Source organism: Bos grunniens, chromosome 15, assembly GCF_055505025.1.
Source record: "Bos grunniens cultivar Pamir isolate PY7600 chromosome 15, Bosgru_T2T1.0, whole genome shotgun sequence".
Classification (NCBI taxonomy): Eukaryota; Metazoa; Chordata; class Mammalia; order Artiodactyla; family Bovidae; genus Bos; species Bos grunniens.
In genome coordinates, this window is record NC_141179.1 from 42,712,793 (window position 1) to 42,724,806 (window position 12,014).

Below are 12,014 nucleotides of genomic sequence, written 5' to 3' on the forward strand. Positions count from 1 at the left end.
CCTAGGTGACTAAATAATTGTTCCCCTTTTGGGAAAAAATCAGTCAAAGATTATCAACTTTTTTTTTTTTTCATTTTCTTTGTATTTTTAGATTAACAAAAGCAGTGGCATTGTGGAAGCATCACGGATCATGAATTTGTACCAGTTTATCCAGCTTTATAAAGACATCACAAGTCAAGCAGCAGGAGTATTAGCACAGAGCTCCACCTCTGAAGACGCTGATGAAAACTCAGCATCTGTAACATCTTGTCAGGCTAGTCTTTGGATGGGAAGGTATGCAGTGCATAAATGCCATGTTTCTCTTCTTTTCCAACATGCAAACTACTGAATATCACAGTAATATTTTTGCTAATGGTCTCTGTGACTTCTTAAATCACATTACTTTTTGTCTCAGATGGTATTATATCCCAGATCTGCTTTTGGACTATTCTGTGTTTCAGGACATTGTTAGAGTGCCACATTAAAGAAAAACTAAAGTGATTCACATGTTTCTGTCAACCCAGTTTCCATGAATCTACTCAACCCGCTTGCATTTAATGACAAGGTATATAGTTAATACCCTCTTGTAATACCCTCTTGTAATACTCATTTAGGATCTTAGACAATCAAAGCCCTTCAAGGAATTAGGTCCAAGAATCTGGTAAAACCATTCCAGTTTTTCTTAAAGGTATCTGACTAATTGGAGCATTACTGTTGTAAATATTGGCTCCAGGACTTGGCAGTCCATTCTGGAATGGACAAGTAGGTGGTGCACATATTGCATGTACTGAGTTACCAGAAGGAAGTGAGGTCAGCCAGCATTTTCTGTGATGGTGCTTGTTTACTCAGGCCTAATATATTATTGTTCTATCTAGACTTTCTTTTCCTTCTCCATAATGCTTTTGGCATGTGAATGCACCCACCTGTTGCCATTTGACAGCCATGACCATAATTTAAATTTGTGAATGCCTCACTGGAAAAAGGCTTACGTGGGTCTAGACATGTTGACATCCTGTCTTATTGTCAAACAGGGTAGACAGCACAAATCAGTATTGACAGTATCTTTTACCTTAAAGTTAAGAATATGCTTAACAAGAACTTCATTTTTATTGCTCCATTTGCAATTGCATTTTCCGATCCATTCTTAACCAGCTGGTTTCCAAATACTATGTTGTAGTAAAATTGTATTTTAAATTATTCTTTCCTGTTTGTCTTTAATAGGATTATTTGGTTTTCTAGGCTTGGGCAGTACAAGTGTTACTGATGAAATGCCAAATGAGTTTGAGTATTATAGGTAGCATTTAGGCTTATCTTTCCTGTATTTTGTTAAGTTAATCTTTCAAAGTTTGAGTATTATAGGTAGCATTTAGGCTTATCTTTCCTGTATTTTGTTAAGTTAATCTTTCCAAGACAGACATCTGATTTTCTGTTTTTCATTCCTTTCCCTCTTCAAAATGGTGATTTTTTTAAAGTATTTTAAAAGTTGAAAATAGCATTTAATAGTAAATAGTATTTACTAGTCTCTGTGGTAGAAAATGAAAGTAATACTTTTTTCTTATTGCAGTCATCTTAATGAGGAAGGTAAGAGTGTTATCCCTTTTCATGTGCCCTCTAGACTGGGAAACTCAATGCATAATTGGTAGGTTAGGGCTGCTGCTTGCCTTTGTATATTTTGGGTTTTTGTTTTTTTTTATACCCTGATATACTTAGTTCATAGAAAAATAGAGTTTTCAGATTGAGTGGGATCTTGGGAGGTATTTATTTGATTCAGTCTTATATCTGCTACCTATTTCTAGTAGTATTTTATATTTACTAAATACTTACAGAGTATTAGGCATTGTGAGGAGTGCTTTACATGTATAAACTCATTGTGCTCTGTGCTTAATCACTCCAGTCGTGTCCAACTCTTTGTGACCCCATGGACTGTAGCCTGCCAGGCTGCTGTTTCCATGGGAATTCTCCAGCACAAATACTGGAGTGAGTTGTCATGCCCTTCTCCAGGGGATCTTCCCAAACCAGGGATCGAACCCAGGTCTCCTGCATTGCAGGTGGATTCTTTATCATCTGAGCCACCAGGGAAGCCCTTTTAATAAACCCATTAAATCATAGCAATCCCAGGGGAATACAAATATTGGTTCATTGCAGATGTAGCAACTTGAGGTTTAGACAAATGAATGACATGGCTAGAAACTGGTCTAGCGGAGATTGACATTCAGGCCTGTCTGGCAGTACAGCCATGCTCTAATCTCTGCATTACTACTCCCTGGTGCACGAAGATCCTGTACTGCAGTGCTTCTTAAACTTTGATGTTCGGTGGTTTTGAGAAAAAGCTTGAGATTCTGTCAAGCTCTCAGGTGTTGTCACTACTGCTCACCATGGATAGCACTTTGCGTAGCAAGACTTACCATATTTAGCCAAGTGGTAGTCCAGCTTGAACATGAACACCTGCAGTTGTGTGGGACTCACTGCCTCAGAAAGACAAGGTTTTTGATACACAAATGGCTTTAATCACTGTGTAATTTTTCCTTTTGCATAATTTTCCTTAGAGCAAAATCTGGCTCTCCAAAGCAGCAAAGCACAGATTCTAGAAGCAAATTGCCTGTGTTTAAATCCTGGCTTTACTCCTTACTGTGTCACTTTGGACAAGTTATTAAACCTCTCTTTACTCAGTATCCTCATCTTTTAAAAGAAAATGACAGTAATAAGATCTACTTCATAGGACTCTTGAGAGTTAAGTGAGTTAGTATATGTAAAATACTTGGAACAGTGCCTGGCTCATAAAAATATATATCTATAAAAGTTAACTATCATTGTTACTAATTATTACTGTTTTCTACTAATTTCAGTGACAGTACCCTCTGGAATTCCACCACACAAGTCTGTTTTCTCTCAGTCAAAGACTTGAACACACTAATCAAATTCTCACTGAGCCTTTTGTTCTCCAGGATAAACCTCCCCAGTTCCTTCAGCCTTTGTTTATATTGGTCTCTTCTATATTCCAGGGGCTTTCCTGGATGATCTTTTATCTGTAAATTTGTTTTTCAGAGTAGGGGGACAGAGAACTGAATTCTCCATTCTACAAGTGGTCTAATAAGGACAAACAGCAAGCCTTTCTCCCTCCTTCTTCTGGTAACTGTACTGCTAGGAAGGTAGCAAAACAATCGAGTGAACGTAGTACGGCTTCCATTGGCTGCTTCTGCATCTCCTCCATCCAGAACGCTGTTCTTTGTGGCCCTCTGCTCCTCAGTTTTAAACTCTAACCTTCAAAACCCTGTCTGTCACCCTTTATGGATTCAGTTATATTCTTTGCTACTGACAACCAAGTCCACATCCTTAGATATAAACTGTAAGCTCCTCAAGGGCAGAGACCCCAGCTCCTTTGGATCTGGCACAGTACATAGCACCTGGTTGTTGTTCAGTCACTGAGTTGTGTGTCTTTGCGACCCCTTGAACTGTAGCATGCCAGGCTTCCCTACCCACTGTCTCCCGCAGTTTTCTCAGGCTCATGTCTTTTGAGCGGTGATGCCATCCAACCATCTCATCCTCTGTCAACCCCTTCTCCTGCTCTCAATCTTTCCCAGGGTCAAGGTCTTTTCCAGTGAGTCGGCTCTTCCCATCAGGTGGCCAAAGTATTGGAGCTTCAGCTTCAGTATCAGTCCTTCTAATGAATATTCAGGGTTGATTTCCTTTAGGATTGGTTGGTTTGATCCCCTTGCTGTCCAAGGGACTCTCAAGAGTCTTCTGCAGCACCACAGTTGAAAAGCATCAGTTCTTTGGCACTCAGCCTTCTTTATGGTCCAACTCTCACATCTATACATGACTACTGGAAAACCCATAACTTTGATTATACAGACCTTTGTTGGCAAAGTGATGTCTGTATTCTCTAATATGCTGTCTGGGCTTCCCAGGTGGCACTAGTGGTAGAGAACCTGCCTGCCAATGCAGGGGATATAAGAGACTTAGGTTCAATCCCTGGTTTGGGAAGATCCCCTGGAGAGGGCATGGCAATCCATTCGAGTATTCTTGCCTGGAGAATCCCATGGCCAGAGGATCCCGGCAGGCTATACAGCCCATGGGGTTGCAAAGAGTCGAACACAACCAAAGCGACTTAGCACGCACAGGTTTGTCATAGCTTCTCTTTCAAGGAGCAAGCATCTTTTAATTTCATGTCTACAGTCACCATCCACAGTGATTTTGGAGCCCAAGAAAATAAAGTCTGTCACTGTTTCTACTTTTTCCCTATCTATTTGCCATGAAGTGATGGGACCTGATGTCATGATCTTAGTTTTTTGAATGTTGAGTTTCAAGCCAGCTCTTTGATTCTCCTGTTTCACCCTTATCTAGAGTCTCTTTAGTTCCTCTTCACTTTCTGCCATTAGAGTGGTATCATCTGCATATCTGAGGTTGTTGATATTTCTCTCAAAAATCTTGATTCCAGCTTGTGAGTCATCTAGCCCAGCATTTCACATGATGTACTCTGCATATAAGTTAAATAAGCAGAGTGACAATATACAGCCCTGACATACTCCTTTCCTAATTTTGAACCAGTCAGTTGTTCTGTGTCCAGTTCTAACCGTGGCTTCTTGATTCACATACAGGTTCTCAGGAGACAGGTAAGGTGGTCTGGTATTCCCATCTCTTTAAGAATTTTCCAGTTTGTTGTGATCCACATAGTCAAAGGCTTTAATATAGTCAATGAAGCAGAAGTAGATGTTTTCCTGGAATTCCCTTGTTTTTCCTCTGATCCAACAGATGTTGGTGATTTATCTCTGGTTCCTCTGCCTTTTCTAAATTCAGCTTGTATACCTGGAAGTTCTCAGTTCATGTACTACTGAAGTCTAGCTTGAAGGATTTTTAGCATTACCTTGCACCTAAAAAGCATTTAAACATTGAAATAAATAGATATAGAAAAATACATTAGATCCACACCCATCTAGGTTTTCATTCAGTTTCCCAATTTCAATTCAGAAGCTGCCCTCTTTTATGCATTGCTGAAGCACAGCATTTACTCTGTTACCACATCCTAATGATTTGTCTTTTGTAATGCCCCTTAGACCAGGCTTAATTATGTCCCAGGTGAAATACTGAAATAAGGATCTAATTGGTGTTCCTCTCTCTAGACTGTCCCTCATACTGCTCTCCCAGTTGATATCCTAAAGCACTATTTCCAATGGGGGTTCACTTTCCCCTTGATTAAAGTCTATCAAAACAAATTTAAACTTACTCTTTTGACATACAAGGATCAGATTATCTCTGCTATACTTAAGCAGTCTTTCATACCAGCCTGCTTGATAGACACTTTCCCCTACCTGTTTAGCTTTGTTTATTCACATTGAATGTCCTCTATCGAAATCCTGTCATTTTTCTGCCTTATCTTTCTGACAAATTTGAAATATACTTTCTTCCTTCTTTACTTAGCACTTACTACATGTAATACACATTTGACATTTGCTTATTTTCTATATACAAATTGACAGATTTTAAAGTAGTATATCAGTGTCTTACATACAGTGGTATAAGCACAGCCAGGAATAAAAACATGTTAGAGGTAGTTTCTACCGTTAAGAAGCTTATAGTCTAGTGGCTATACTTTGGAACATTTAATTTTTGTATAATTATAAAAGCAATACATGCTTGATGAAGAAAACCTAAACATTACAGAATAGCACAAAGATTAAAAGCAAATTTAAATCACTCCAAGAAATACATATTGAGAACCTAAGACAAACTCCTTATGAGTTTACAGTTTGTGGATAGACTAACCAATAAACAGCCAATAAAATGCAGTATTTAAGACCTTTAGTTGAGGAAAATGTTGGTTTTTGAGAGCATAGAGAAGATGGTATCTTGAGCTGAGTAACTGAGGTTGGAGTTTGTCAAACTCACAAGGGTATTCCAGGAAAGGAAAACACCACCTACAAAGGCGCTTGGCTCATTCAGGGGCATCTAAATTGTGGCTGGAGTAGAAGGTTGAACATCTCTTTTCTTCCCAAGATGGAAGAGCTCTTTGAGGACAGATACTTTGCATTTTGTCTCTTTCATATTTCATATAGCACCTGAACCTTAAGACTAAGCTGTTCTTTCATTTAAATGCCCATTAGCTGCAGCAGCACAATATATAGACCCTGATGGCAGGGCCCATATTTTAGAGAGCTTTATATCCTGCATGGTGAATAAATCATATTGGTTGAATTCATGTGTAAAAATTCAATATGATTAAAATGGGCTAAGTTATTTTCAGAAAGACCTGAATATTTCCGGTTTTAGTCCATATTTTCTTTTAAACCATCTCAGGATTTATCTTTTATTTAGTCTTTTCTCTATGAAATTTCCCCTCTAGTACTTCTTCCCTAATATGTTTGCTATCCCTAAAATACAGGTTATTTTACTCTGATACTGCATGAGTCATGTGCTTTGTGTTGAGAGCACATACATCCTTGTTTACGCTTTTTAAACCAATGGAAAGAAAGTTTACAGCACAGTGACAACAGAGAATATCACTGCTCCAGCTCATTTTTCCCATTGCAGGGTAAAGCAGCTGACTGACGAGGAAGAGTGCTGTATTTGTATGGATGGTCGGGCTGACCTTATCCTGCCCTGTGCTCACAGCTTTTGTCAGAAGTGCATTGACAAGTGGTAAGTAATCTGCCTTCATGGGGTAGGCCAAGGTCAAATGGGGAAGTGTATATGAATACACTTCAAAAAATGCAAATATATTATAGTTAAGTATAAGAGACTTTGTTCTCTAATACTTTGGATTTTATGGCATGCCTCTTACTGCTTAAAATATTTTTATACATAGTCTATAATGTGAGGATGTAGCTTAGTTTTGACAATTTACTTTTGCTATAAAGAGGTTTGTGCCTGATTAAAGTCTAGAATCAAACATTTTTCCTTTCCCTTCCATTTTTTTCCTCTTTTCTACATTTTCCCTCCATATGTCATCAGAATAATATTAATCCTTGAATATTGGACCTGAGGAGAACTTTAGAGAATGGCTAGTCAAGCTCATTATTTTACAAAATAAGAATCAAGCATTTAAGAAAATTTATCATTGACATACAGTAAACTATATATAAAGTACAATTTGACATATGTATATAATCATAAAAGTCATCCTCACAATTTAGATAATGAACAAATCCATCACCCTCAAGTTACCTCTTGCCCACTGTAAGGTCTCCTTCCCCCAATCCCTTCTCCTAGTCCCCAGACAACCACTAATATGGTTTCAGTCACTCGCTATAAAATAATTTAGATGTCCCATACAGTATATACTCTTTTTTGGTCTGGCTTCTTTCATTCATTATAATTTTTTCAAGATTTACTTTGTTGTAGTATGTATCAGTAGTCCCTTGCTTTTTATTGCTGAGTAGTATTCATTGCACGAATATACTGCAGCTTCTTTATCCATTCACCTGTTGATGGATGTTGGGTTGTTTTGAATTTTTGGCTGTTACAAATAAAGCTGCTGTATACATTTGTGCTCAGCTGTTTTTATGGATGTACATTTTGGCTTTTACGTTGGATAAACACCTACAAGTGGGATGGCTAGATCATATGGTAGGTGTATGTGTAACTTTTTAAGAAACTGCCAGTTGTTTTCCAAAGTGGTTGTGCCATTTTACACTCCAGTGTATGAAAGTTCCAGTTGCCCTACAACCTTGCCATACTTGGTATTTGTCATTCTAATTGCAGCCATTCTAATTGATGTGTAGTGGTATCTCATTGTAGTTTTAATTTGCCTTTCCCTGCTGACTGGTGGTGCTGAGCACTTCTTATGCTAATTTCTATACGTATCTATATGTATTTCATCTGTGGTGAAATATTCATTCAGATTCTTTTGCCCATTTTTTTAAAAACTGTATTTTATTTTTAATTGGAGGATAATTACTTTACAATACTGTGATGGTTTCTGCAATGCATCAACATGAATCAGCCCCAGGCATACATATGTCCCCTCGCTCTTAAGCCTCCCTCCACCTCCCTCCCCATCCCACTCTTCTAGGTTGTCACAGAGCACCAGTTTGAGCTCCCTGCGTCATACAGAAAATTCCCACTAACTGTTTTACATACGGTAATATATATATTTCAATACTACTCTCTCGATTTATCCCACCCTCTCCTTCCCTGACTGTGACCAAAAGTCTATTCTTTATGTCTGTGTCTCCTTTGCTGCAGTGTTCACTGAAGCACTGTTTACAACAGCTGCCTAGAGTCCATCAATAGATGAATGAAAAGAAGTTGTGATACATATACACAGTGGAATATTAGTCAGCTATTAAAAAGAATGAATTTGAGTCAGTTCTAATGAGGTGGATGAACCTAGAGCCTATTATACAGAGTGAAGTAAGTCAGAATGAGAAAGACAAATACCATATATTGATGCATATATATGGAATCTAGAAACATGGTACTGATGATCCTACTTGCCCATTTTTTTACTTAGTTGTTTTTGTATTAAGTTTTGAGAGTTCTTTATGTATTATGGACACATGCCCTTTATCAGATATATAATTTGCAAATATTTTCTCCCACTCTGTGATTTATCTTTTCATTCTCTTAAGAATGTCTTTCAAAGAGTAGAAATTTTTAATTTTTATGAAGTCCAGTTTCTCAATTTGTGATTAATGAATAATCATTTTAGTGTCATATCTAAGAAATCTTTGTTTAACCCAAGGTCACGAAGATTTTCTTCAATTTTTTCCTTCTAAAAGATTTATTGTTTTTAGGTTTTACATTTAGGTCTAGGATCCATTTTGAGTTAATTTTTATATGGTGTGAGGTATGGATCAAAAAATTTTTGTTTTACCCTTAATGGCTTTCCAGTTGCTCCAGCACAGTTTTTTGAAAAGACTGTCTTTTCTTCTCTAAAATTGCCTCTGCTCCTTTGTTGAAAATCAGTTGTTCAAACACAGGTGAGTATTTCTGGACTCTTTTCTGTTCCATTGACCTATTGTCTACTTCACACCAATATCATACTACTTTGATTAGTGTAGCTTTGTAAGTCTTAAAATCAGGGAGTATTAGTCCTCCAGCTTTGTTCTTTTTCAAAGTTGTTTTGGTTTTTCTAGATCTTTTGCGTTTCAGTGTGAATTTTATAATCAACTTTATAATCAATTTCTACCCAAAAAAGTCTGTAAGAATTTTGATTGAGATTGAATTAAATAATTTGGGGAGTGTTAAGTCGGACATAGTGACTAAACAATAATAAAACTTCTTAACAATATTAAATCTTCCAACCCACTTCTCACAATGTTTCGCCATTTATTTGAAAGTGAAAGTAAAGGTCGCTCAGTTATGTCCAACTCTTTGTGACCCCCATGGACTATACAGTCCATGGAATTCTCCAGGCCAGAATACTGTGGGTAGCCTTTCCCTTCTCGAGGGAATCTTCCCAACCCAAGGATCAAACCCAGGTCTCCCACAGGTCTTCTTTAATTTCTGTCATCAATCGTAGTTTCCAGTGTTGCATATCCTTGACAGATCTATCCCTAAGTATTTTATAATTTTTATTTTACTTTAAATGTTATTTTTAAATTTCAATTTTTGATTATTGTATTTCTATATACTAGCAATAAGCAGTTTTGTGTATCAGTCTTGTATCCTGCAACCTTAATAATGATTGATTTATTAGCTCTTTTTTATAAATTCCATAGAATTTTTTTGAATGACAGCAAAACCTTTTTTGAGAGAGATTTTTTCTGGATATAACATTGTAGACTGATAATAGTTTTTCTCTCAGTACTTTAATGACATTGCTCCACCATTTTCTTGCTTACAACATTTTCTATGAGAAATCTTCTCTCATCCTTATCTTTTTTCCTCTGTAAGTAATGTGCCTTTTTTCCTCTGTAAGTAATGTGCCTTTTTTCCTCTGGCTGTTTTTAAGGTTTTTTCCCCTTCATCTCTGACTTTCAGCAGTTTAATTTTGAGGTGCCTTAGTTTTCTTCATGTTTCTTGCACTTAGGATTCATTGAGCTCCTTGGATTTGTAGGTGTATAGTATCATGAGTTTTGGAAATGTTTCAGCCAGTATTTTCTTAAACATCTTTTTCTGTTCTCTTTTGTCCCATGTCCTTCTGGGACTCCAGCCACTGATGTACTAGACCACTTTTGCACACCTCACATACTATTTTCCTTCTTTTTTGAGTCATTTTCTCTGTGTTTAATTTTGGATAATTAATACTGCTATATCATTTCAAATTCACTGATTTTTTTTCCTGCAGTCTATTGCCATTAATCCCACTCAATGTATTTTTTTATTCAGATATCTTAGTCCTCATCCAGAAGTTCAAGTTTTTAATATCTTCCAGTCTCTGCTTAATATGTGGTCTTTCCTCTAGCTTTTTAAGTATATAGAATATAGTTATCATAACCTTTCATTTTCTTGTTGCTGATTCTGATGTATCTGTCAATTCTGGATTAGTTTTGATGGATTGTTTTCTTCATTTTGGATTGTATTTTTATGCTTCTCTGTATGAATGGTAGTTCTTAGCTGGGTTCCAGACATTGTGATTTTTTTACCTTTTGGGGTACTGGATATTTTTGTATTCCTGTAAATATCCTTGAGCTTTGTTCTGGGATATAGTTACTTGGAAACGGTTTGATCCTTTTGAGTCTTGCTTTTATGGCTTGTTAGGCAGGACCAAAGTGATGTTTAGTTTAGAGCTAATTATGCCCTGCTGAGGCAAGCCTTCAGAGTACTCTACCCGATGCTCCATAAATGAGAAGGTTTTCCACTCTGTCTGGCAGGAACAGGCAATGTCCAGGCCCTTCGTGAGCTTTGGTTACTGTCCCCTCAGATCCTTTTGAGTGATTCCTGGGCTTGAGTAGTTTCCTGACTTGCACACACTGATCATTACTCTGCTGAATGTATCTACAGGGACCTTCAGTAGACTCTGGGATTCTCCCTTTGTGTAGCTTTCTCTTGTCCAGCACTTTACCCTATGAACTAGTTTTGTCTTGGCGTCCTAAGATTCTCTGCTCTTGTCTTGTCAACTCAGGGAGTCTACCAGGCTCCGTCTCAGTTTCCCCTGCTCTCTCTCTGGCATGGGAACTCTCAGAGGCAGTGAGCTGGGTAATTATAGGGCTCACCTTGTTTTGTTTCCCATCTCTCTGGGATTATAATCCTTTGTCATCTTGTGTTTAGTGTTGAAAACCATTATTTCATGTATTTTGTCCAGTGTTTAAGTTGTTTTAAGTGGGAAGATAAATCTGGTCCCTTGGCCAGAAGCAGAAATCGACTATTTTAAAATTGTGACTTTTGCGCACAGAAGAGCACAGATAATTATCTTAAAAACTATCTCTGAAGATCCAGAAATGAATCTGAACAATATATGTCAGCTCTACTTTCACATTTAGTTTTTAGAACAGATTTATAAATTTTTGCACAGAAGCCAAAGAGCAATTAACTACTTTTAGGTTTCAGATTTCACTGAGCAATAAAGAGAAAAATATTTTCCCTCTGTGACATGTTTCTGGCTCAAATATGCTATTTTTAAAGTTTTCAAAGTAATGTTTGACAAGAGAAAAAAATCCCTTTGGAAAACATAATCTTATTTAAGTGATTATATATAAGCTCTTTCCTCCCCCCAAAATTATTCTGCATGTAAAGTTCATTTTATTTTAAGCCTTGAATGCTTCCATTCCATTGTTTATAGCAGCAAAAGATAGGAAAAAATCTGGATGTCCTTCCTTCTATGGGAGATAAGTTAAATGAATTATGGCCTATCCAAACTGTATTTTGAATAGGCAGCTCTAACATGTGCTGATACTTGTTAAAAAGAGCAGTGATGTGTAGACACACACAAGCTGGTCAAGGCTAGTCTATCTCTAGAAGAATATATAAAAAACTGAAGAATATATAAGAAACTGGTTAACAGCGGTTGCCTCTGGGGATAATAAAGATTAGGGTAGGAGGAAGAGATATATTTTTCACTATACATTTTTATGCTATTTCCTTTTTTAAAAAAATGTACATGTATTACATTTCAAATTCATTGTTTTAAACAGAAAAAGAAAACAAACTATTCT

General features: G+C 37.0%; 1 protein-coding gene across 2 annotated transcripts in view; it reads left to right on the top strand.

Annotated features, from left to right (window-relative positions):
• The window catches only part of RNF141 (ring finger protein 141), a 36,701-nt gene that overhangs the window by 21,842 nt on the left and 2,845 nt on the right, over positions 1–12,014 (top strand). For both annotated transcript variants that reach the window (XM_086340079.1, XM_086340078.1), the window contains exons 4-5: positions 92–273; positions 6,508–6,615. In XM_086340079.1, the coding sequence (XP_086196205.1) occupies positions 92–273; positions 6,508–6,615 (290 nt within the window). The remainder of the gene's footprint in view (positions 1–91; positions 274–6,507; positions 6,616–12,014) is intronic.